Consider the following 26,323-nt stretch of genomic DNA (forward strand, 5'->3'; position numbering starts at 1 on the left):
ATACCTTACTTAAAAAGGCTATGTCCTTGTGGATACGACGAGATAGAAACTAGCGAGCATGTGCTTTTTCGTTGCTCCTTTTATCAAGACTTAAGACAACAACTAATCATGCCCATTTTAAAGTCATTACCCGGTAGACCAGAAAGATTTTATGTGGGTTATTTACTTGGGGATTGTTCTCCCCAAGTTACTCTTGTAGTTGCCAAATACACAGTTGCTGCAATCCGTTGGAGAAAAATATGTACCCCTGATTGTTAAATGTGTGCCTTTTAATTTTTAAATTTAAAAAAAACTTTTATACCTCTTCGTGAATTAATCTTTTGATATTGTTGCTAATATTTTATTGTATCTGGTTTTTGACTGTAATAAAGTATATCTAAGTATATCTATCTAGGCTTCCAATCGTCATGGTATCCATGCCATTGGATCAAAGCCTTTTTCTGTCAAGATTGTGTGTTGATCGTCATGCACCGATCTCCTCACATAAAACAAATTCACGCACAGGCATCTTCCAACCAAAACAAAACAAAAGCCCCATGGCAATCGGCGAATGGCAACGGGGGAAGGACTGTGAAATCCGGAAGCCCCTAGTCATGGACCGACACATGGGGGGTGGATACCAACTCAGTCATCCTGGCTCAAGGACCGAGGCAGCTGAGTAGTTCGGCAGCTATATCCACAACTGAGCAGTCCTATTCAGGATCCACTCTGCTCACCCCGTATGGGGAGGGGGCTAGAAAAGATGCCCTAAACATAGTCTGCCTCATCTCTCTCCCTGACTGGATCACCGCATCCAGTGGGGCCACCACTTAGCGGTCACAAAAGACAAATGAACTTTGGAACGTGGAATATACAGACATTGCTGGACAATACAGACAGTCAACATCCTGAACGCAGGACTGCCATCATCGCGAGGGAGTTGAGACATTTTAATATTGACATAGCAGCACTCCAAGAAACTCGAAGAGCAAGAGAGGGACAATTGAAGGAAGAAAAAGGAGGTTACACCTTCTTCTGGAAAGGACTGCTTGAACAAGAACAATGAATACATGGAGTAGGCTTTGCTATTAAAAATGATCTTGTGAAGCTCTTGTCAGAAGTTTCTACTGGCATTAATGAATGACTCTCAATTCTCCGATTAAAACTCGCCAAAAACCAGCAGGCAACTATTCTAAGTGCCTGTGTACCAACATTAGATGCTGATGAAGACATCAAGGAAAATTTTTATGCCAAGCTGGACAGCATCTTATCAGAGATACCTAAGGAGGATAAAATTATCCTCCTGGGCGATTTCAATGCAAGAGCTGGGTGTGATTTTGATTTATGGCCAGAAACCAGAGGGATTGGTTCACACTTGCTGATGAAGCACTTTGGGTTTTTTTATGTTAAGCGAGAGGCCAGGCTTTTCATATGCTTCTGCAAAGACATTTAGGATAGTTTGAAGATCTTCCTCTGAATGTTTGGAGACTACATTATCATCGGCATATTGAAGTTCTACGTTGTCATGGAGGAGTCACAAAATATTCACAAATTTATCAGGGCATCCAATTTTCAGAAGGATGATCCAGAGAGCAGTTGTCAATCCAGCTTAATGGTGCGACACTGGAGAATGTTGATCACTTTTCTCATCTTGGCAGCCATCTCTCTGTAAAAGCTGACATCGATGCTGAAATTCAGCATCATCTGAGCTCTGTGAGTGCCGAATTCTCCTGAATGAAGCTTAGAGTGTTCGAGGATTGAGATATTTGCAGGGAGACCAAAATGCTTATTTACAAAGCCATTGTACTACCGACCCTACTGTACGCCTGTGAAACATGGACCATTTATAAACGCCACTCCCAACTTCTTGAAAGATTCCACCAACGCTGCCTCCGGAAAATTCTGCAAATTACTTGGGAAGATAGGCGGACTAATGTTAGCATATTGGAAGAAGCAAAGACTACCAGTGTTGAAACAGTGATCCTCCAGCATCAACTTTGCTGGACTGGCCATGTTGTTCGAATGCCTAATCACCGTCTTCCAAAGCAGCTACTTTACTCCCAACTTAAGGATGGAAAACAGAATATTGGTGGACAGCAAAAGAGGTTTAAAGATGTTCTCAAAACTATCTAAAATAATGTAACATGAACATTGACAACTGGGAAGCCTTGGCCCATGAACATCCCAATTGGGATGCTATGGACTTTGAAGAAGCACGAGTAAAGGGCGAAAGACGAGCTAAGTGAAAGGCATGTCAAGCAAATCCTCATCGTGACCATCTTCCATCTGGAAACCTATGTCCTCACTGTGTAATGCTGTGTGGCTCCAGAATTGGCCTCCACAGTCACTTACTGACCCACTGTTAAAGACCTTACCCTGGAAGACAATCTTACTTGGCCACGAGTGATCACCAATGAATGAATGACTAGGACCTGGGATTCAAATCCCCACTCACCCATTTGGTTGACAGGGTGATCTTGAGCAGTTACTGTATCTTAGCTTAACCTACCTCACAGGGTTGTCATGAGGATAAATTGAGTGGGGAGTATCATGTCTGCTGTGTCATCTTAAGAAAATTGAAGGAAAAGTGAAGTGTAAATGAAGTAGTAGTAGTAGTAACAACACAGCCAGGATTTATGGCATGTTGGGGAAGGACTGGGAGCATTCCCTTCCACCTGGATGCAACACCCATCCACCCCCTTCCCCTCTGTCCTAGTCTGTTCCCCTCTTCTCTTGCTTTCTGTCTCTTCTGCCTTCTCTCTCCACATTTCTATTTCCAGGTGTGTCCATGTGAGAGTTTAGTGTGAATTCAGAGCTACTTGTGCTTACATATTTTCCCCAGCACCACATGATACCCTCTTCATTCAGTTGCCACCCTGCACTTTTTTACCATTGAATCTGGGTTTTTCCAATCTAGGGATCATCTGGTTGTGGAAAAAAATCACACATTGCTTAGGTGTGGACACATTGAAGGGCATTGTGACATCACATTGTAGGTGGCTCTTTATGTTTATTATGATGTTTTGTTGAGTGCTCTCTATTGCCACACCCACTGCTTCTGTTTGTTCCTTGTTTCCATCAGCCCAAAGCATGCTGGTTGCCTGTTTTCACTTACTGCTGCTGAAGGCACATTCTAGGTACAGGTATATATTTTTGAATTTTAGTGCAGCTCTTTTGCACAGAACTCATGTGCAAAATAATGACATTAAAAATAAAATGGCCCTTTAGGATATAAACAGGAATCAGCAGGTGCAGGAGACTGGGAAGGAGAAAGAATACTGTTGCATGCCACCCCTATCTTCAAGTGGTGCAAGACTTGCAGGGGCTCCTCTGCTTACCCAGGATTTGTTTTCCGTGAAAAGTCAGCAATGTCTGTTTGAAATATAGTTTATTTGCACATATTCACAACCTGAGTTTAAGATGGAAGGGTTCTCAGCATTAACAGTCTATTAGATCTTGCCTTTCCATCTGGCTTGTAGGGGGGCATCCAAAGCCATGGTGTAGAGAGCAGGCCTCTCTGTGTGTCTCCCTAGTTGCCAGCTTCTCCAGACTAGACTAAAAGCACAAACCTCTCTCTGGCTTCAAGATGGTTGGGGGGAGGAGGGCCCCTCTCCTGAAAACAGTTCCAGTAGCCACAGGATCTTTCTTGGCCACATTCCTTTGCATATGCAGATTTATAATTCAATAAATCCATTTACTCAGCTAGCTTAACAAAGGAAACTAGTCTGACCAGTAGAGCATATCTTGCTTGCACATCCCAACTTCAGATACAAGATCACAGGCTTGAAGGGGACCCAAAGAAATAATATATCTGAACCCTCAATCTCAAAACAATACTTGCATTCTCCAAATCCTTCCCCCATTCACACTCTATCCCCATTCTGTCAATTTGGCCAGGTGTGTGTGAGAGAAATTTAGGGTGATATTCTGTGCTTGTCCCACTCAAGGGAAACCCATTAAAGTTAACAGATATGAGTAACTTAGGTTCATTGATTTCAGTGGGTCTACTCTGAGTAAGACTTAATTGAATACATCTCATACAGTTTGTTTTATATTTAATGAAATTAGGGTTAGGGTTAGGGTCAGTTTTGAGCAAATCTGGTCCATGGATTATATCAGTACTTTGATGATACCCAAATCTATTTCTCTGTAATATCTGAATTAGGAATGGCTGAGAAGGCCCTGGACTGTTGCCTGGTTGCAGTGGTTGGTCTGGATGAGGGCTAATAAACCAAGTCTGAATCCTGGAAAGATGGAGGCTCTGTGGGGGAGAGGTTCAGGGTCCAGGAAGTCAGTAAGATGACTACCCTGGATGGGGTCGCACTCTTCCTGAAGGAGGAGGTGCATATGCAGTTTTGGGGTGCTCCTGGATCCAGCTCTATGTCCTCAGTGGCTAGGAGTACCTTTTTACCAACTTTGAAAGGTAAGAAAGCTATGGTCATTCTGGATTGTGATAGCTTGACTACAGTTGTCCATGCATTGGTAACCTCATCTCTGGATTACTGCACTCTGAGCATGAGTGATTCCCAGGTCCAGGAAGTTGAAAAGTTGCTTGCCCTGAATGGACTCACACTTTGTAAAGAGGAGGTATATAGTTAGGGGATGCTCCTAGATCCAGCTCAGTCTCAGTGGCTAGAAGTATCTTTTACTAGCTTCAGTTGGTAAGAGAGCTAACGGCATTGCTGGATCCAAATAGCTTGACCACAATTGTGTATGCATTGGGAACCTCAAATTTTGGTTACTGTAATGCACTCTATGTGGGGCTACCTTTGAGGTTGGTCTGGAGGCTGCAACTAGTGCAGAACACAACAGCTAGGATGCTTTGTAGGGCAAACTACTCCCAGCATATAACAATTCCCAGGCCAAGTTCAAGGTTCTGGTACTAATATATAAGGCTGCATATAGCTCGGGACCAGCTTATACACCGGAGCTTGGAAAAGTTACTTTTTTGAACTACAGCTCCTATCAGCCTAATCCAGTGGCCATGTTGCCTAGGGCTGATGGGAGTTGTAGTTCAAAAAAGTAACTTTTCCAAGCTCTGTTATACACCCAGTAGATCTCTGCATTTTGCAGGAGAGTGTCTTCTTAAAGTCCCAAAAATATCAGACGCCTGCTCTACCATAATTTGGAGCAAGGCTTTCAGCATGTCTGCCACTGTTCTGTGGAACAGCGTTCCTGTTGTGATAGTAACAGATACCACTATCTATACTTTCTGGAAACAGTTGAAACCATTTTGATGAGATTGTCCAACTAGACGAAAAGGTCTCTGCTGTTGGTGTGCATTTTGTATTGTTTTAAAATCTCTTTCAGTTGTTTTTGTACTGTTTTTTAAATTGCTTAAGCTGTTTTATATGACTGTAAATCATGTTGAGACATATATGTAGAAAGCAATAAATAAATTTACATTATCTCATAAAATGCATAAGTAACATAATCAGCAATGTCATAATTAAAAAAATAACGTATCAGCCTCTAATAGCCTGACAGAAAAGGTGAGCTTTTATTTGGCAACTAAATGAATATAAAGTTGGGGCGATATGCACTTCATTGGGGAGGTCATTCTACAGAATTGGAGCCAACACTGAAAAGGATCTTCCGTGGGCACCTCATTTAACTCAGATACCACCAAGGAAACTTCACCAGCTGATCTTAATGCATGGGCAGGTTGGTATGGAGAATGTATTCTCTCAGATAATCCCTTTGCTATCCTCACAACCAGTATTTTGGAGCACAGCACATGTTAAGGGGAGGAAGAATACAACACAGGATCTCCTTCTTTCCCTGAGCAGGGGTCCTGACAGAACACACACAACTTTACTTGGACACGGATTCAAGGCCTACCAAGGACAGGAGAAAGTATTTTTCCAAGCAGCCAGGGTTGGGACAAGAGCCAGACACACTGACAGAAGCAACTCAGTTGGGACTGGGGTTGCCAGGTTCTTGGCCTGAGACCGACCCTGTATCTTTAGGAGGAGAGAAAGTCAGCCAAGTGCAGGTGTTCTTCCAACTCTGTAAACACAAGGTAGAATTCTCCCTTTGCCCTGCACAACTTTTAAAGATACAGAAGACATCTTGGTTGCCAGGCCCTGCCTCCAAGAGGTCTTCTGTATCTTTAAAAGTTGTGGAGGGGGACGGAAGAATTCCACCTTGTGGTTTTTCTCATTACAGAGTTGCAAGAACACCTGCACTTGGCTGACCTTCTGTTCTCCTAAAGACACAGGATCGGTCTCAGGCCATGGACCTGGCAACCCTAGTTGGGACATAGAATATGGGAGTTCAAGCTCCATCGGAGGAAGGGGGGGGAGGAACAGCCCCAACTTATCTTTTGCATGGCTGACAAAAACATGACGGGCAAGAATTCTTGGATTTCAAACCTACACAAGAAGATCTACAGAGCAGTTCTCTAACCACTCAATCACAGCACCAAACAGAAATGAGAAATACCATGTCACATTTCTCTCTCGTCACTCCCCCCCCCCATAACAGTCATGGGTGCAAGAGTCTGTCTGAGTAAATGTGTTGGCCTGCCTGTGGAGAAACAATTGGGAGCAATTTAGCTGCTGGTGGGGTGGGAATCCCTCATGGTTAATTGAGAAGGGCAGGAGGAGATAGATCCCCTACTTGTGGGAGAGCAGCCTGTGGTCTCTGTGTGTCTCTCTCTCTCGCGCGCGCGCACGCACAGAGAGAGAGAGAGAGAGAGAGAGAGAGAGATCCACCACACACACAAATGAGTAATAGGCAGCAGGTGGAGCACTTAGTCTTTGAACCTATATGCACAATAGATGTTTGTGTAGAGGTGAGAGGAAAGAGTGGTGTCACCTGAGTGTTCTTGGAGAGGGGAAAACTGCAATGACTGTGAGTGTGTTTCCTCCTTCTGGGTTGTAGTGATCAGTGACTGCTTGTCCTGTTCCCTGCATATGACTTGTGATCCTGTAAGGCAAAAGTGCTCATGAGGTTTGGCCAACAGTTATTATGGTTACAGGAGTGTTGGCCTTTGCCAACAGAGAACTTACTATTATGCGAGGATGAATGCTTTCTCTGTGTGGAGACTACTACTCCCTACTGTTGGGGGGCAGCAATACAGATAAGATGCGGTGCTCAGATATTCCAAAGGGATGGGGGAGTGGAGAGACACTTGCAGTTATATATTTCAGCAGGGGTGGCTAGCCCAGGGGCTCTATAAGGTCTGCCAAACAATTTTTTCTCTTCTCTCCACCCAAGACTCCACCAATTTTAGCAGTGGCAAAAAGAAAAACAAAGTAGATCTAGCACTGTGTGTTGCCCAGCTCAGCACCTGATGGGAATGCAAAGTGCCCACTCCTTGATCATCAGATTAATCATTTAATGAGTGAGGAACAAATGGTAACTCCCTCCTCAGCTGATATGTATGCAACAGTTTGGAGTGGTTGTGTGTCCTGGGTGTGTGCATGCAAGTAAAAGTGCCTTTTGAGCACAACCACTGCTGGCATATGGCCCCCAGAGTGTTTGTTGTTGTTATGTGTCTTCAAGTCGATTATGACTTATGGCGATCCTAAGAATCAGTGACATCCAAGAGCATCTGTCATGAACCACCCTGGTCAGAGCTTGTAAGTTCAGGTCTGTGGCTTCCTTTATGGAATCAATTCATCTCTTCTTTGGCCTTCCTCTTTTTCTACTCCCTTCTGTTTTTCCCAGCATTATTATCTTTTCTGGTGAATCATGTCTTCTCATTATGTGTCCAAATATGATATCCTCAGTTTCATCATTTTAGCTTCTAGTGACAGTTCTGGTTTCGTTTGTTCTAACACCCAATTATTTGTCTTTTTCACTGTCCATTATATGCACAAAGCTCTCCTCTGACACCACATTTCAATGGAGATGATTTTTCTCTTATCCACTTTTTTCACTGTCCAACTTTCACAGAGCGTTGGCAAAGGATAAATACAGCCTTTGGGCAATAAAAGTTTAGCCACCCCATTTTCCGTTCAGTTGCTTACCTCTATCTAGTGCTCTGTCCTGGCACCCCAGTTGTTGGAGTGGAGTTTCATGTTTGTATTTGGGTTCCCAAGGCAAAGTATCTGTTAGGGTTCTTGACAGAGAAACAATGTGTACTCACTGTTCGTGTGTGTTGTGAGGCCAGGCTGTTTTGTTCAAAATACCATTTTCCAGTAGTTTCCCATTACCAAAATTTCCCCTTGTGAACTTGTGAATGTGCACGACATAAGGCCAGAGAAACATGGACCTATGCCATTTACCCTATAATCTGAGTTAGGATTTTCTTCTGTAGAGTTGATATACTGCTGGTGTGCTGTGACATGGTTCTGGTTACACCATATTCTGTCCTCTATGGTGAAGTGGGTGGGATGTAGTAGTGTGGTAGTGGCTATTTTTAATATTCCCCTTCCCAATCAATGAGAGTGATATTTCTTGCATCAGATCTAGGTTTGGTGGAAAGTTCCACTGTCAACAGGGTGTAATTGTGAACTGAAGGGGTAGATGATTTGGTATGTGTACTCTTCTCCACATCCTTCCCATGTGTCAACATTATTTTGGCTGTTCTGGTTTATGTTTGATAGTGGATATTTCCTTTGGCAGAGGATTATATTGAAATTTTTGAAGAATTCCACTGTGTATCAGTCATGCTGCTCGCATATCTTAGGTTCTTTTCGCATTACAGTAGGGTCTCACTTATACGACAGGTTAGGGACTAGACCCCCGCCAAAAAGCGAAAGCCACCGAAAAGTGGAACATCAATCAGCTGTAGTGCGGGGAGCTCCAGCTAACAGTGCTTGGCCCCTGAAGTTCCCCACGCAACAGCTGATCGATGTTTCACATTTCCGTGCATGGTCCTCTCCCCCTGCCCCCCACTTGCTCTCTCACTTGCCCTTGTTATGGTGTGGAAGCCTGCCACGGATTGCAGGGAGGTAGCTGCCCGCTCACCTGCCTGTGCCTGCTCGCTCACCCTCCGCCGCCTTCCTCGCTCATCCCTCCTTGCCTGCTCGCCCTCCCCCCTGCCTGTTCGCTCGCTCGCTTGCCCTCCGCCGCCTCCCTTGCTCATCCCCCCTTGCCCACTCACCCTCCCCCCTGCCTGCTCACTCAGATTCAGAATCTTTATTCGACCAATGGTCAGCTTAAAACATAGTAAAATAAAACATACATGTAGCAATGTGCTATATGGCATTTTAGTTAATACACTGTTTTAAATTTGAACATTAATTATTAAAATGGTATAAAACATTAAAAGACTTTGATTTGTTAATTAGTTTCTATAAAATCAAAGTTAAACCTTAAGTAACTATATTAATAACCTTTTATTAATTTGTTTATTAATCATTAAATAACATAACATAACATCCAAGGATTAACTATACCCTATTATGTGGAGCTCTATTATTTCTTGAGGAATCACCATATTTAGCACTAAATATCAACCAATATGTCAGATTATGATTTTTCATTTTCAGTGAGAAAGGTTTTTATGATATCAGATCGTAAGTTTTGTACGTCTACACTAAATTTTGCTACTTGGTTCGTTATTTTAGAGGTCGTATCCCCAAGGAGATATTCCATCTGATCAGATTCCGATTTATAAGGAATGATTGCTAACAGAGGAGTAATTATTTAAGTATGTGTACATTGTTCTCCACTGCATCTTCGCCGCAAAGACATACACGCTCTTTATAAGGTATTTTAAGTAGTCGACCATCCATAACTGCTGAAGGCAATACATCTAATCGTATCTTAGAAAAGGCTTTTCGATATTTAGGTGTTTCTAAAGTCAACAAGTATGACATTGGCTTGAAATGCCTGCTCACTCGCTTCTGCCACCTCCCTCGACAATAAAATGGTACTGGACATCCTTCTTGGACTCAGCTGCTGAGCGCGTCGTCAGAGCTTGGAAATGTTCCTTTTTTGAACTACAGCTCCCATCAGCCCAACTGTAGTTTAAAAAAGGAACGTTTCCAAACTCTGACGACCAAGAAGGACGTCGGGTGCCATCAGTTTGTGCACTCAGCGGCTCTCTATTCTGGTGATTTTCTGCCGCAAAAGCAGAACAAGCGCCGAACATATGGAACATGGATACAATTCAAAACTGCTGCATTAGTGAAGCACCGAGAAGTGAAGCGCCGGAAAGCAGGACCTTACTGTATGAGGCTTCTGCTAGATCCTAGACCCTGCCATCCAGCAATACACACACACACTGTCTCTTCATAGACTTTTGGCCCAGCCAGTCTGTGAGTTCTCTATTTCTGCAATATAAAAAGTTTATTTGATTAATAAATTGCGCTTAATCTCAACATTTGTATTATGAACTGTGAAAGATACCTTCAGATAGGTTGCTTTTACAGTCATGGTCATTGCAGCCACAGTCTATTAAGGCACTTATATGTAGTAATTAAAGACATAATGGCAATTACACTTTCAAATAAGCATGTCCTTGCATTACATCTTGGAGCTATGTATGCAGTAATTATAACTTCACTTGTAAGCAGTTTGCAGTGTTATTCATTCAGATGAATAGTGATTACTGCTACTGTGTTAATTTAACAATGAGTTTATTTTTAAACCATTTGTAATTTTGTTTTGATATGCAGTGTGAGGTTAATGTCAGATATGTATTAGTAGTAGTTCCAAACACAAAGTTTGGCTGTTATGCCTATATTTGTTTTAACAGCAAAGTAAATTTAGGCCAAAATGAATTTGAAGAAAACCTTTGAACATAAACTTGCTATAAAGCAGATTCCAAATGTTTCCCCTGTGGTAATTACAGCATTTTGGTTTTCAAGTTATATACTGAGCTATCATTTTAATCAATTAATTAGAACAGGAAGATATTGTTTCCTAAGAGTTAAACTCTATTAAGAGGAAGATATGGTTTCAGTAAACAATATTGGTCCAACTGTAGGAAGCACTACAATTTAAGTATCTTCCATTGATAGGCACTAACTACTCTAAAAGTAGTTTAATCACAGTTACTACCTAAAATAGTTTTAACTACTAGTTAACTACATTTTAGTAAAAGTAACTGGAACTACTTTTGAAATAGTTAAGTAGTTTCAACTCCTTTTTTTTTAAAGAACATAATTACTTCCCCCTTTCTTAGGATTGAAAATTAAAGATCTAAAAACATGTTTAATTAGATCAAACAAAGCAGTTCACTGGAACGTAGGTACTTTAAACATTTACTTTGCTCATCCTAAATTGGACTTTAAAGAAAAAATATATGAAATAAAAGCTAAAAACATAACAATATTATACTGTGGTTTCAGGCTGAGACTCATTTCTACTTTTTCTTGACACTATTATTTAAAGTAGAATACAAAATCTGGTACCCTACAGATGATGTTGGACTGCAATTTCCATCACATCTCTCCATTAGGTATGTAGGTTGGGCTGATCGGAGTTGGAGTCCAATAACATCTGAAGGACCCACAAGTTTCCCATTCTTTGTTTAAGGTATCAGAGACAGATAGGAAGTTCTAGGAATTGAAAGTATGACAGTGATCTTAGCACTCATGAGGTAAGAGGACAGGTCTTCTTATGGATCAATAACTAGTTCAAGAACAGGAAAAAAAAAGAACAAACAGGCAGTTCTCACAGTGGAGGGATTTAAGAAGTGGGGGTACCTAACAATCAGTATTTGGACCTCAGCTTTTAAACATTTTCATAAATGACCTGGAGTTAGCAGTGAGCTGTGAAGTAGCCAATTTTGCCGATGACACCAAACTGTCTTGAGTGGTAAGACCAAGGATCCATCTAGTCCAGCATCCTGTTTCCCCAGTGATCAACCAGAAGCTTATGGGAACCCTTCAAGCAACTTGTGATACCCAGATCCCACCATCAATTTGTTTTGGATCCCCACCAGGCTACCATCAACATTGGGGAGATCTGGTGTATCTGCAACCACACTGGGGTGAACCATTCCACCTCCAACAGCATTACTTATTTTGGAGGTGTCATGTTTGTTTTTTCTTCTTTAAGTTATTTTACTTATTTATCCAACCTTGTTACTGCCACCACCATGTATCTAAATACTAAGTCATATCCCACCAGTAGCTATGGATAAGCATAGTACAAAACAGCATTGACACTACTGTACTTTAAAGTGAAAAAGTACATTATAATTTAGTTTAAATAACTGTTAATATAAACAGATGGTGATGTCATCTGGTATGGTTGCTATATGTTAAACTTTACTTGTTTACCATTTCTTTAACTTGGAATGGTTATACTCTAGGGTTACTGTTTCTTTAAGAAGACAGTTCTGGGGGATTTCAGTTTCTCCCCCTATTCAAACCTATAGCCAATTTCTCTATAAGGCTATCAATGGCAACTCTGTCTCCATGGTCTGCCTGCATGGTCGGAAGCAGTATGCTTCTGAATATCAATTGCTGGAAACCACAGGAGGGGAGAAAGATTGTGTGTCCAGGTCCTGCTTGTGGATTTCCATTGGGAGCTTGGTAGTACCGATATTGATTATTTGCAGCAGGGTAAATTGTATTAATTCATGTTGAGGTGAATTACTATCACCAAAGAAGGAGATTATAAAAATTCTCTTTTAGATTCATACTAAGAGTTAACTGGAAGACCATTTTCCAAATCCATGTCCATACATCATCAGGTACCACTTGGATAAATCTGCTTCCTATTTAACTAGTTATTGACTCATTGAAACATCTAGCAATAATTCTATAAATTATACCGAGTACACCATGGACTTTGGAGGTGTCAGAGATCAGTTTTTCAAAACTTGTGCAGTTTCTTACATATTGCCTTTATTGTGGAGGAATCTACCCCATTTTTGATTTCTAGTTTGTTGGACTGTTATGCCATCTTTCACGTACAGAGCAACTCCACTTCCAGTATGCCCTTCCATCTCCTTCCTATAGAGTTTGTATCCAGAAATAACCTTGTCCCACTGGTTCTCTCCATTCCACCCAGAGATCAGTTTGCTCTGCCTCTGACATCTAAAAATCCAGACAATGGGATGATTATTTCTACATTTTTATATTTATGTGTCTCTTTCTGTCTTCCTGTTCCTTCCACTTCACTCCATTCTCTCTCCCACCTGGTTTTCACTTTCCCCCTCTCAACAGTCAGTCACCACTTCATGAGCAATAAGTATGCTCAGTCCTCATTAGGAGCTGCCCCTTAGGGATTCTACCACTGCCATCTTGGGTGATAGTAAGCATGTGCGCACAGCACACTAATATGCTGTTGTGGTGATGCTGGAGGCAGGCAGGGTGGGTGGGCCTATTTAAGCCCATGCTGCCCCTGCGTCTGGAGGGCTATTTCCTGGGATGGTTGAGCTCCTGCTCCACAATCCTCGGCATGTCTGGGTAGGCTTTCTTAAATCAACAAGGTTTTTTTTAGCAGACATAGAGAACAGTACAATCATGGCATCCGCCTGATATTAATTTTTATACAAAATGTAATTAAAATATGTGTTTACATTTTGATCTGGACTAATGCAGTTACAGCATAATGTCCTTTCAATGACGTTATTTGCATTCATTTAATACCTGCTTTTACTCTCTCTCTCTCTCTCCATTCATTAATTGGCGATCACTCGTGGCCGAGTAAGATTGTCTTCCAAGATAAGGTCTTTAACAGTGGGTCCATAAGTGACTTTGGAGGCCAATTCTGGATCCACACAGCCTCCCACAGTGTGGACATAGGTTTCCAGATGGAAGATGGTTGTGATGAGGATTTGTTTGATGTGTCTTCAGCTTAGCTCGTTTGTCCCTTTCATCCTGTATTCATGCTTCTTCAAAGTCCACAGCACCTTTGATAATAGCTGACCTCCATTTGGGATGTTCATGGGCCAAGGCTTCCCAGTTGTCAATGTTCATGTTACATTATTTTAGATTAGTTTTGAGAACATCTTTAAACCTCTTTTGCTGTCCACCAATGTTCCATTTTCCATCCTTAAGTTGGGAGTAAAGTAGCTGCTTTGGAAGACGGTGATTAGGCATTCGAACAACATGGCCAGTCCAGTGAAGTTGATGTTGAAGGATCATTGTTTCAACACTGGTAGTCTTTGCTTCTTCCAAAACGCTAACATTAGTCCGTCTGTCTTCCCAAGTAATTTGCAGAATTTTCCGGAGGCAGCGTTGGTGGAATCTTTCAAGAAGTTGGGAGTGGCGTTTATAAATGGTCCATGTTTCACAGGCGTACAGTAGGGTCGGTAGTACAGTGGCTTTGTAAATAAGCATTTTGGTCTCCCTGCGAATATCTCAATCCTCGAACACTCTACACTTCATTCGGTAGAATGCAGCACTTGTAGAGCTCAGACGATGTTGAATTTCAGCATCGATGTCAGCTTTTACAGAGAGATGGCTGCCGAGATAGGGGAAGTGATCAATGTTCTCCAACGTCACACCATTAAGCTGGATTGATGGTGCTACAGAGGGACTAGTTCGCACCTGTTGATGAAGCACTTTGGTTTTATTAATATTAAGTGAGAGCCCAAGCTTTTCATATGCTTCTGTGCAGGAGAATTCTTTCTCCATTGGGATCTTTTGCTGGGGGTCCTTAAATAAATTTGAAGACATAGGCTTGAAGCAAAAAGGTAGGCCTTTATTCTTTACAAGCATATGCATGGCCATATGCAGGGTCAGCCCCCCAGAAACATCCAGGAGAGACTGCAAAGAGATATGGTGTGCACAGATCTTTTATACCTTAAAATTACAGCATGTGACAAGCATTTAACCAATCCCGTGAGTCCTTGCCCACATAATATTCCAAACCAATCAGAAAGCATTAGCTAACTCCCTTGGTGATTCCAAGATTCTGTCCATATCATAAATGTTACCATTGTCCTACTGTCTCTTCAAGACTAATGAATGTTGGTGCTAGTTACAACAGTTTCTACTGTGAATATGTTTCAAGCATATGCCATTGTTTCATTGTTTTCTGATCAGTCAGGCTGAGCCTGGTACATCTGGAAATATTTTGGACAAGTTCCCTTGAGTTAAGTTTGGGAACTTAACTCAGGGTGTTTGTGAATGTATGAGCACCCCCAGTTCTATTTCTTTGCCATAGGGGTTCTTATGTCCTTATACTTTCTCAGAAATCTCAGTTCCTTACTTATAAAATACATAGCTCATGAAGGAGGATTTTATTTAAAACCCCTGAGCTACATTGTGAACCCACACAGACTAAGGAAAAGGCTGGATAACTGGTTAACTAGTATCTCCTCAAAAATATAGAGGCAGGTAGGCAGGCCCCACCAGATGTACCCTTTTCTTAATGAAAACACACTTATAAAGTTATAAATTTAATACACTTTGTTTTAAAATCATTACTGTTTCTTTTCATTAAAACATTAGGTTATGCTATAAAACTTTTCTCCTTTAGATGGCATTCAAGAATCAAACATTGGAAATCCCTACTCATTTCATCAATCACAGCTTCTCTCGCTCCTTACGCATCTTGATTCCAAACAATAAAGTAATTAATCTCAGCCTTGTCAAGTACCAGTGATTTGGCAAGAAAACAGGAGACCGCTGTGACCTGTTGCCATCGCAACAGGTTTTTGCTATTAGCCTGAATAAAATGCTAAGATTCTGTTTTCTCTGTAAGCATGAACTCAGGGCCCCACTAGGCCTGCAATTCAATACTTAATTCTTTATAATTATAATTTATAATTATAAAACATGTACCCTTTTTTAATAGTTATGATCATACATGTATGGATATTTAAAATTCCTAATTATCTGCAAAGACATTTAGGATAGTTTGAAGATCTTTCTCTGAATGTGCAGAGACTACATTATCATTGTCATATTGAAGTTGTACGACAGATGTGGACATTACCTTACTTTTTGCTTTCAGCCTACTGAGATTAAAAAGCTTTCCATCTGTTCGATGTATGATTTCCCCGGCAGTAGGAAGTTTCCCCTCAATAAGGTGTTTAATCAAAACAATGAAGATAGCAAATAAGGTAGGAGCAATGCCGCATCCCTGTTTTACCCCTGTTCCGACTCGAAATGGATCGCTCTGAAAGCCATTGTTGTCCAAAATTGTTGCTGTCATGTCATGAAGGAGTCGCAAAATATTCACAAATTTATCAGGGCATCCAGTTTTCAGAAGGATGGTCCAAAGAGTGGTTTGATTCACAGTGTCAAAGGCCTTAGTCAGATCAATAAACGCCATATATAAAGGTCGATTCTGCTCCCGGCATTTTTCTTGAAGCTGTTGTACAGTGAAGATCATGTCCATTGTCCCCCTGAAAGGGCAGAAACCATTTTGAGATTTGGGGAGGACATTCTCTGAGATAGGCAGGAGGCAATTTGCGAGGATTGTTGCAAGGATTTTACCTACGGTAGCAAGAAGAGAGATACCTCGATAGTTCCCACAATCTGTTCTATCACCCTTCTTAAAAAGGGCGATAATTATGGCGTCACTAAAGTCTTCCGGGAACTCCTCCCTCATCCAGATTTTTTCAATGAGCTTATGAATTTGTTGTGTAAGTTCAGGCCCACCTTTTTTAAAGACTTCAGCAGGAATCCCATCAGATCCACTAGCTTTGTTGTTCTTTGTTTAATTGATGGCTTTACTGACTTCATCCAAATTAGGGGATACTGCAAACTCGTTTCTAGTTTGTTGTTGTGGAATTTGCGAGAAGACCTCATCAGCCATGATAGAGTTACGATTAAGGAAGTTGTGGTAATGCTCTTTCCAGCGCAGTGCAATAGACTCTTTATCCTTAAGATGTTTGCTACGTTCCATTGAATGTAAGGGATTTGTACTGTAATTTGTTGGCCCATAGATGGCCTTTGTGGCATTAAAAAAGCCCCATGCATCGTGAACATCTGCAAAGTGCTGGATTTCTGGTCTGGAGATGGGGGAGTGGATGTCACCCCGTTGTCATGGTCAGACCACTTCCTTGTAAAGTTTAGACCTCCAGGCTGGATTATTGTACAGGCATATCCTGCTTTAACATACGCAATGGGACCAGAACGTGTGTGTAAAGTGAAAATGTACTTAATGTGAAGCAATTATCTATGCATGTTAAAGTGTTTTTAGTGCTTTTGCTTGCTGCCTGGGCTCCTACTGGGAGAATGGGAGGGGTATAAATCTAATAAATAATAATAATAAATAATGGATTTTGGACTTTTAAATGGACTTTTAAATGGACCTTCAGAGTCAAGAGACTCAATGATAATTGGATCATTCATACACACATTGGATGTTTCTTTTTCTTCTTGACATACTTCAGCCTATTTGTTTTTCTAGCAAGAATGACAGCTGCAATTGATGTAAGGATACAACAGAATTAGCAAATGTTAACCCTGTATTCTGGCAAAAGCAATTGGTCTACAGCTATATGTAGTGACTACATTTACAGTTATTTCGAAAGTGATTGCTTAAGCACTGATGAACTATTTTAATTAAAAAATTTTTTTTTAAAAAATAACAGAATTATTTTACTTTACACATTTTAAAAGCTCGTTAAACAGAAGAGTTAAACTTGGCATTTTTAATTAGAGAGCTACACAGCTATTTAAATTCAGTCCACTTAAGTAACAGTTGACATTTAACAATCTGTAATGCAGTGCTTAAATAATTGAGAGGCAAAATGCAGAAAAGATGAAGTTAAGTGTTACAATATTATACTGAAGTAATTTCCCCCTGATCTATATATTTTTACTTTGGAGTGTTCTGATACTATTTTGGTTTCCATTTTTGAGAGTATATAAAGATGTTACATTTCAGATAATATAAAAAATCCTTTTTACTATCAGAATGCCCAGTTTTTGGTATAATCCTCAAAACCCATTTTGGAGGACTTTGCAGTAAAATTAACTCATTTTTAAATGATTAAAGATTCCTTTCTGTCATTGTTTGATAAAGTTTGTTTTGAAATCAAATAGGATAATTATACTGGACATAAGATATTGCATGATGATCATTATATTGCGGGTGCACTCTTACAAGGTGTTTTATTCTAGGCCAGCCTTTCCCAACCTTTTGGGTCTCCCAAGGCTCTAGGCTTTTTCTACTGTAACACACCTTCCAAAGAAGGAAATATAATTCATATTTGGTTGCAGGTACAGAAAAGCAAAATTCTTGCTTTGCCATGACTAACTAGCACATCTTCTTTGCCAGCCTAGTACAGTTGTCATTTCCTTTGGGGAAACAGAAATGATTGCACAAATAATGGCACACACTTGATTCATATATGTAATAGACTGAACACTTGCATTAATGCAATATGATGTCTGAAAACATTCTTTATTGTGCTCCCAAAATGAAGGTTTCCAATGGATTTGCAACATGTTCAAGGGCTGGGGAAGGTAAAAAAGGAAAGAACCTTGGAGAATGGAGATAGGTAGATTGTAGGGGATGATAATAGTGGCCAAGATGTGTAGGAGAAACTGTATAATTCTACTGCCATTCAGTAGATGCTGCCCAATCATGAAAAAACTCTAGAAAATTAGTTTTATTTGAAATGACAACTGAGATATTCAGCATGCCAAATTCTATATTACCAGCATTTATGCTCGCTCTGTCTGTCTGTCATGTTTCTAAACCACCCTATATCTAGAAGGATCTCAGATGGATGTGGAGTAAGCAATAAAACACATTATTTTTATATGAAAATCATAATCCATGAAACAATCTGACTTCCCAATACACAGTCATGATAAATTCTGAGCTTCCTAAATGCCACATGAAACAAGAATGTCTTCATTTGGTAATGAAAACCTTGTAATGAGTGGAGTAATATTTTTAATGGGAGTGAGTTCCATATTTGAGGTGCCATAAGAGTGAAGGCCCTATCTTGGGTTGTCATATAATGTATCACACTCATAGGTGGGACCACAAGTAGTACACACAGACATGTTTACGCTTGGGTGGCAGGTACTGGGAATGATGTTCCTTCACATACTTGAGTTCAGATATTCAGTTTCATACAAGTATATCTGAAGTTATCCAGCAACCACTCTCTCAATCAGCTTACCCAAGAAGGGAATATTAGTCACTGGGAGATGATTATCTATAACGTCAGGGAGGCTCTCTTAAGAAGAGGCCATACTATCACCACATTTAAGGCTGTGGCCATTACCCTTTCCAATGAGGCATTAAGTACCACCTGACCCACCTCATCAACCCTTTCCGGCTTTCTTTTGAAGGGTCAGGAGAGGAAACAGTTGGCCAGACTTCTGCAAGTGTATTTCCATGTCCTCAGGCTTCAAAAACTGGATCTCAACTAAATCAACCCAAGAGTGCTCCAGATACCTCTCTAAAATCTGCATTAACTGTAGTCTCAAGATAGGCACAGATGTGATAGCTATGTGGGAACAAGTGATAGGATCCTATCCCTTAGTTTTAAAACCTATTTTAACTTTGGGGTTAAGGTGGGTTTTTTCTTATTCTGTTTATGTTTTTTTTATTTGATTATATTTTATTTTTTGTTTTAAATTGTCTTGATATTTATTGTAGGCCACCCAGAGAAGTTCACGTTATGCCATAAATAAATAGTTAGTTGATGCTAAGGACCACAGTTCTATCAAATAGGCTCAAGTTCCTACACAAAAGCTGGAAATAACATCACTGGATTCTGAGAAAGGGTATTTATCACTTGCAATGTACTATGACCCAACTTATGTAATGTTATGATAAAATTAGCTCTTTCTGTTACTGTGAATGGGCCCATCAAGCAAACTAATGGGTAGTTGTGAACCAAGCAAAATCCCTTGCCAGTTGAAAGTCTTCCTGCTCTGCAAGTAAAACCTTTACTAATGATAAGAGCAGAACGTTTTAGACAGAGAGAGTCGGACAGAGGCTGAATTCTAAGAGTCTTGATCTGTGAGTTTAAACTAGATTGGAAATAATTTGGAGAGCTGTAGGGATCTGCACATGTTTGAGGTTGAAGGAGTAGATTGTATGAACTAGCACTTAGTTTATTAGTTTTTCTGGATGTATGGTCTTGAATTGATCAGCTATTTCATTTTCTGTTCATTGTTATAAGGGTCTGTGAAATGACTGGTTTGAGTCAGATTCATTTCTTTAAAATATTGAGTCAGGTTCATTTCTTTAAAATATAAACAACCTTTATATAATAATTAAAATATAAGTAACCCAAACCTTTAAAAATATATACACAAATATACATATTGAGTTGCTATAGTGATAAGCAAGTATTTGGATTGGGACATACCAATTACTGAACAAGGTGTTGACCATTGAACCGCACTGTCACTGAGTCTGTTTTTCCATCAAGTCTGAAAAACTGTAACTAGGGGGAGTTATGTCTTTGCCCAGTCTGGGAATGGACTGCCAAGGCCGTTGCTATGGTAACCATCGCGATAGACTGGGAAAAGTTCTAGCAGCTATCTGTGTTAAGCTGTGTCTTCTGTGTATTGCCTCTGAACGGAGAGGTTCTCTTCTGTGTTTACCTTTGGAGAGAGATGTACCAGAAGGGGGGTGACTGAAGAAACTCTACATGTATTTACTCTTAAGCCTTTGGCCGTAATGTCTTAATAAAGACTCTTAACATGATCTAATGCTCTGAAGAAGTTTCTTGCTCAACTTAACTCCAACGTAATGTATGCTGTTTCACGCAACAATGCTCACACGTCAACAGGGGTTATGGGCCCAGATCCACAGCGCATTACACGGAAGTAAGTTGCTGGTCTGAACGGCAGACGGAGTTCCAGAGGGCAGCTTGATTGATTGTACCAGACGGAGGTGAGCAACATGGCTGTAAACCTGTCTGGGGGAGGCTTGCCAATGGAAAGATTGACGGAAAAGAATTATGGCAGCTGGAAGCCAAGGATGCGGGCTTTGCTGATAACAGAGGATTTATGGGACATTATAGATGGACCACCACCGGCGGTATTGACCGCGGCCTGGAAGCGCAAAGATCAGAGGGCGCAGGCGTTTATAATCTTGACTCTATCGGATTCTCAACTGATGTGTGTGAGAGATGAGCCGTCGGCCAAACAGATGTGGGACGCGTTGCAGGATTTGTCCCAGGAATGGCAGCGGAGGCAGGAGGCGCAGAGAGCCGAGCTGATGGAAGCTGTCAGAAGCAAGGAGGAGAAAAGTGCCGAACCGGAGGAGGCAGCCGAAAGCAAACAGGATTACAAGCAGCAGCTGTTAAAGTCTTGTTATGCCTGTGGGGCTCGTGGGCATCTCCGAAAAGACTGTGCAGTCAAGCGAAACTCCAGGGATGGAGGCTTGAAGCAGGGAAGTGTGAACTTTGTTTGTAAACAGAAGTCTCAAGATTTAGGACCTGTTAACTGGATTGTCGACAGCGGGGCGAGCCATATATTAATTAAAGACAGAAGTTTGTTTTATGCTTCAGAAGAAGTGCAAGATTTTGTGCAACTTGCGGATGGATCACAGAAAAGGGTGAAAGCCCGAGGACTGGTGAGATTTAATAAACTTGGGATAATGTCAGAATGTTTGTTTGTTCCGGAATTGGCTCATAATATTTTATCAGTTCAAAAACTGGTGAATTCTGGGTATTGTGTAACATTTGATAGAGGAAAATGTTTTGTGCAGAGAAGAGGCAAAGTTGTCTGTCAGGGTTTTATGACACAAGGACTGTTTAGAATGTCCATGGGTGTGAAGTGTGCTGATGCCTTGAGTTTAATGGGGCGGAAAGAGAATGACAGTCAGGGCTGTAAACAGACTGCTGTTGTGACACCGTCGGCATTACCCATTCAAATGAAGCACGTGGAATGTGCGGAACCAACCTCATTTAATGAAATTAGGCTGATGCCTGAGGCAGAGAAAAATAAGTGGCAACAGGCCATGCAGGAAGAATTGAAAGCCATGGAACAGAATGGCACGTGGACATTAGTAAATTTACCTATGGGGAAAAAGGCCATAGGTTGCAGATGGGTGTTTAAGAAGAAGAAAGCAAGTTCCGGGGAAGTACAGAGGTACAGGGCACATTTGGTTGCCAAGGGATTCACCCAGCAGCATGGGACAGATTATGATGCTGTTTTCGCCCCGGTTGTGAAACATGAGTCCATTCGTGTGCTGCTGAAGCTGGCAGCGATGCAGAACATGAGTGTAAATCACTACGATATAGGGACGGCATTCCTACATGGTGATTTAAGAGAGGAGATATATATGGAACTGCCTCCGGGTTCTGTGTCAAAGGAAGGGTTCGTGTGTAAACTGCATAAATCAATATATGGACTGTGGCAAAGTGCACGCTGCTGGAATGAGAAATTGGACAGAGTGTTGCATGGAATGGGATTCCAAAGATGCAAGGCAGATCCATGTGTGTATATTATTTATTTATTTATTTATTTATTTATTTATTTTTAAAACTTATATACCGCCCGACTAGCAATAGCTCTCTGGGCGGTGAACATAGATACAATAAAATACAATATAATACAAAAACATCAGTCTAAAATCAAATTTCACAATCTAAAAACAGCAAAGGCTAAAATCAAATTACAAACATTACAATCATTAACAAAAAATTTAAATGCCTCGGAATAGAGAAAGGTTTTAACCTGGCGCCGAAAGGATGATAGTGTCGGCGCCAGGCGAACCTCCTCGGGGAGACTATTCCATAGTTCCGGGGTCACCACTGACAAGGCCCTTGATCTTGTCACTGCCCTCCGGGCCTCCCTATGAGTTGGGACCCGGAGGAGGGCCTTCGTAGCAGACCGTAGTGTACGAGCCGGTTCATAGCGGGAGAGGCGTTCCGACAGATATCGAGGTCCCGCGCCGTATAAGGCTTTATAGGTTAATACCAACACTTTGAATTTGGCCCGGAAGCGTATTGGAAGCCAGTGCAAGCGGGCCAAAACAGGTGTTATATGGTCAGACCACTTCGTTCTTGTTAGCAGTCTGGCCGCCGCATTTTCCACCAGCTGTAGCTTCCGAACCGTCTTCAGAGGTAGCCCTACGTAGAGCGCATTACAGTAATCCAAACGTGAGGTTACCAGAGCATGTACTACTGATGTAAGATCCTCCTTACTCAGGTAGGGACGTAGCTGGGCTACCAATCAAAGTTGGTAGAACGCATTCCGTGCCACCGAGGCTACATGAGCCTCAAGTGACAGGGAAGAGTCTAGAACGACTCCCAGACTACGAACCTGTTCCTTTAGGGGGAGTGTAACCCCATCCAGGACAGGATATGTATCCACCATCAGATTGGAAAAACCATCCACCAACAGCATCTCAGTCTTATCAGGATTGAGTCTCAGTTTGTTAGTTCTCATCCAGTCCATTGTCGCGTCCAGGCAACGGTTCAGCACATTGACCGCCTCACCTGAGGAAGATGAAAAGGAGAAGTAGAGCTGCATGTCATCAGCGTACTGGTGACAACGCACTCCAAAACTCCTGATGACCGCACCCAACGGCTTCATATAGATGTTAAAAAGCATGGGAGACAAAACCGAACCCTGCGGGACCCCACACTGGAGTACCCACGGTGTCCAGCAATGTTCCCCAAGCACTATCTTCTGGAGACGGCCTGCCAAGTAGGAGCGGAACCACTGCCACGCAGTGCCTCCAACTCCCAACTCCGCAAGCCTCTCCAGAAGGATACCATGGTCGATGGTATCAAAAGCCGCTGAGAGATCAAGGAGAATCAACAGAGTTACACACCCTCTGTCTCTCTCCCGACATAGATCATCAAACAGGGCGACCAAGGCCGTCTCAGTGCTGAAACCGGGCCTGAAACCTGATTGAAATGGATCTATATAATCGGTTTCATCCAATAGCGCCTGGAGCTGGTCAGCAACCACTCGTTCCAAGATCTTGCCAAGATATGGAACATTTGCCACTGGTCTGTAGCTGCTGAAATCCTCTGGGTCCAGGGAAAGCTTTTTCAGGAGTGGTGTCACTGCTTCCTCCTTCAGACAGCCAGGGACCACTCCCTCTCGCAAGGAGGCATTTATCACTTCCCTGGCCCAGCCAACTGTTCCCTCCTTGCCAGTTTTTATTAGCCAAGAGGGGCAAGGATCTAGTACCGAAGTGGTTGCACGTACCTGTCCAAGCACCTTGTCCACGTCATGAGCATATTCTATTAAATTTCAATACATTTTCCAGGGTCATTTGAGATTGTATTTTGTTCCTTGGTTAACATTGATTTTCTTTTGAACCATTGTCACCTTAATTATGTGAAACTACTATGTCCTTTAATGAAAGCCAAATACACTAAATCAGTTGTATTTTCATTGCCTAGATTTTTTATTATTTGCCAACTCCACCTGACATCAAATGTAGTGTATGGGGGGGGGGGACGCAAGATAAAAAGGTGATTCTGTGGGTGTATTGGCCACATTGAATTCCCTGACAGGTGTTAATCCTTACATGTTCACAAGGTCCACAAACTAAATGGTTCAGAAGAGTCCATGAAGGAGGACCATCAGGAAAGGAAATAGTCAGTGAGAAAGGAAGTTAAGGGCAAGAAAACAACAATTGAGGCAAGAAAGAACCAAAGCTAGCATCAAGGTAATCCTTGGAACAACAAGGACAACAGAAGTGGATTCCAGACTCAGCTGTGAAGTGCATCCATCAGTGAAGATAGTTAAATAATAAGGCCAGAGACAGATACAGGGTAAAATAAGTCCACAAAGCTTTACAGCAACTGGAGGGTTTGGCTTGGCATAGGCAGGATCTTCCATCACACAGCCTGCCTGCTGTGAGAAGTGTAAGTGCCTGCCCCCCAGTCCTGCATGCTGGGGGGAGAGTCTGGGGAATTGGGTTTCCTCCATAGGGAGAAAAAGGGGGGAATTGGGGCCTTCCTCAGCATGGACCAGTGTTGGAGGCCCCTAACCAACTAGGGTTGCCTCCACCCATCTCATCCCTCTAAGCCGGGGTAATGGATATCAAGGATGCACTCCACATCCCTTAAGGGGATTTTGTGGAGTGGTTGATGCTGCCGCTGCTGAGGCCTCTGCCATACTACTGCAACTGGCTCCTGGCTGTTCAGACTGTGAGGTCTGTAGTCTTTGCCGCTTGCCAATATTTGCCCTTGCTCTTCACTCTCCAGAGTCTTCACTGGAATGGCTGTGGAGGAGGTGGAGGCAGACCCTCTTTAAATAGCTCGCAAGCGGACCTGAAGAAGGCATGTTTTCCTTCACATCTGCTTGCAGTCTGGGCTCTCATGACAGCCAAGCAGCTAGCCAATTGGCCCTTACAGTGGCATCTCACCCCCTCCTCCCCAGCGCAGGCACTATAACACGCTTTGAGCACAATGCCCTCCTCCTTCCCCCCAGATGTCCACCGAGCTGCAATTCAGGCTCATGGTAAGCCAGGAACTGTGATTTTTGCAAGCCCTTATGGTCACTAAGAGACATACTTTGAGCCTGAAAGGATAAACACCTACTGTCTATTACAGTGGTTCTCAAACGTTTTTGGTTTGCGGCGCACTGTAAAACATACAAAAATTTTCTGGCGCACTTAGTGTACAAAATTAAAAATAATATATTTTAAATATGAATAAAAATAACAAACTATAGAAAACTATTACCCTATACAAATGGGTTTCTTCTCATTTTTAAAATATACTTTCATAATATTTGAGGCACTCCTAGCCACCTCTTAGGGCGCACCAGTGTGCCTGGGCGCACCATTTGAGAATCACTGGTCTATTACAATGGTCTGAAGACCTCACCGGCCTTGCTGTATTTGCATACACTTCCTATAAATGTCAGTGTTGTGTAGGTAGCCTGTTTGGACATTGGAGGGCTTATATTAATTTATATGTTTAATTTCAGATGGATGTACTGATATTGTATCCTTCATTTAAGCTGGGGGTGGTTGTGCTTTTTTCTCCTTCCCTTTTTTCTTTCTTTATTAAATTTAATATTAAAACATAAAAAAAAAGGCTTGGAAAGCAAGGTTGTCCATGGAAACGGATCAGAGAGCAGTTAAAAAAACAAGGTTGGAGGTAATCAAACTAGGAATACAAGCTGGAAAGTTCCAAGAAAAAGCTGAAGATAGACTTGTGCAGAGGCTAAAGCCTAGGTCTGACCTGGAAGCTTTTGTACTCAGAAAGGTCACCTGTGTTCATTTTATGGGAGACAGTGGCATGGCTTGCCATGCAGACCTATTGAAAGAACAAGACCTCAAGTTAATTCTTGAATGACCCATTATCTCAGTCTAGAAAGCTGTTACCTGCATCTGGTAGTACCAAAAATGCTGGTTTATGGCCCCCAGAGACTGCTTGTGGAGCCAGTCACAAAAATGACATTGCTCACATGTTAAATTAGATCATTTATACTAGTATAGAAGCCCTTAGGTTATTGTTCTATTGAAATAGGTGGCATGTTTGTATTTACGCATAATTTCTGTACAAGCAGCTCACATATGTGTCAGGTGCCAGCCGGCTCATGGGCAGTCTGCACTCATTCATGTGATTTTTTCTGATGTT

The 26,323-nt window shown here is 41.7% G+C and overlaps 1 protein-coding gene across 2 annotated transcripts in view; it reads left to right on the forward strand.

Moving 5' to 3' along the window:
* The window catches only part of LOC133390591 (ankyrin repeat and sterile alpha motif domain-containing protein 1B-like), a 102,714-nt gene that overhangs the window by 15,842 nt on the left and 60,549 nt on the right, over nucleotides 1-26,323 (forward strand). The window contains exon 1 of one of the 2 annotated variants that reach the window (XM_061639501.1): nucleotides 6,865-6,933. The exons of the other annotated variant lie outside the window; for it this stretch is intronic. Coding sequence (XP_061495485.1) covers nucleotides 6,929-6,933 — 5 coding nt within the window. The 5' untranslated portion in view covers nucleotides 6,865-6,928. Of the gene's footprint in view, nucleotides 1-6,864; nucleotides 6,934-26,323 lie in introns of those variants that run through there. 2 annotated transcript variants of the gene reach the window in all.

Source organism: Rhineura floridana, chromosome 8, assembly GCF_030035675.1.
Source record: "Rhineura floridana isolate rRhiFlo1 chromosome 8, rRhiFlo1.hap2, whole genome shotgun sequence".
NCBI classification, from domain to species: domain Eukaryota; kingdom Metazoa; phylum Chordata; class Lepidosauria; order Squamata; family Rhineuridae; genus Rhineura; species Rhineura floridana.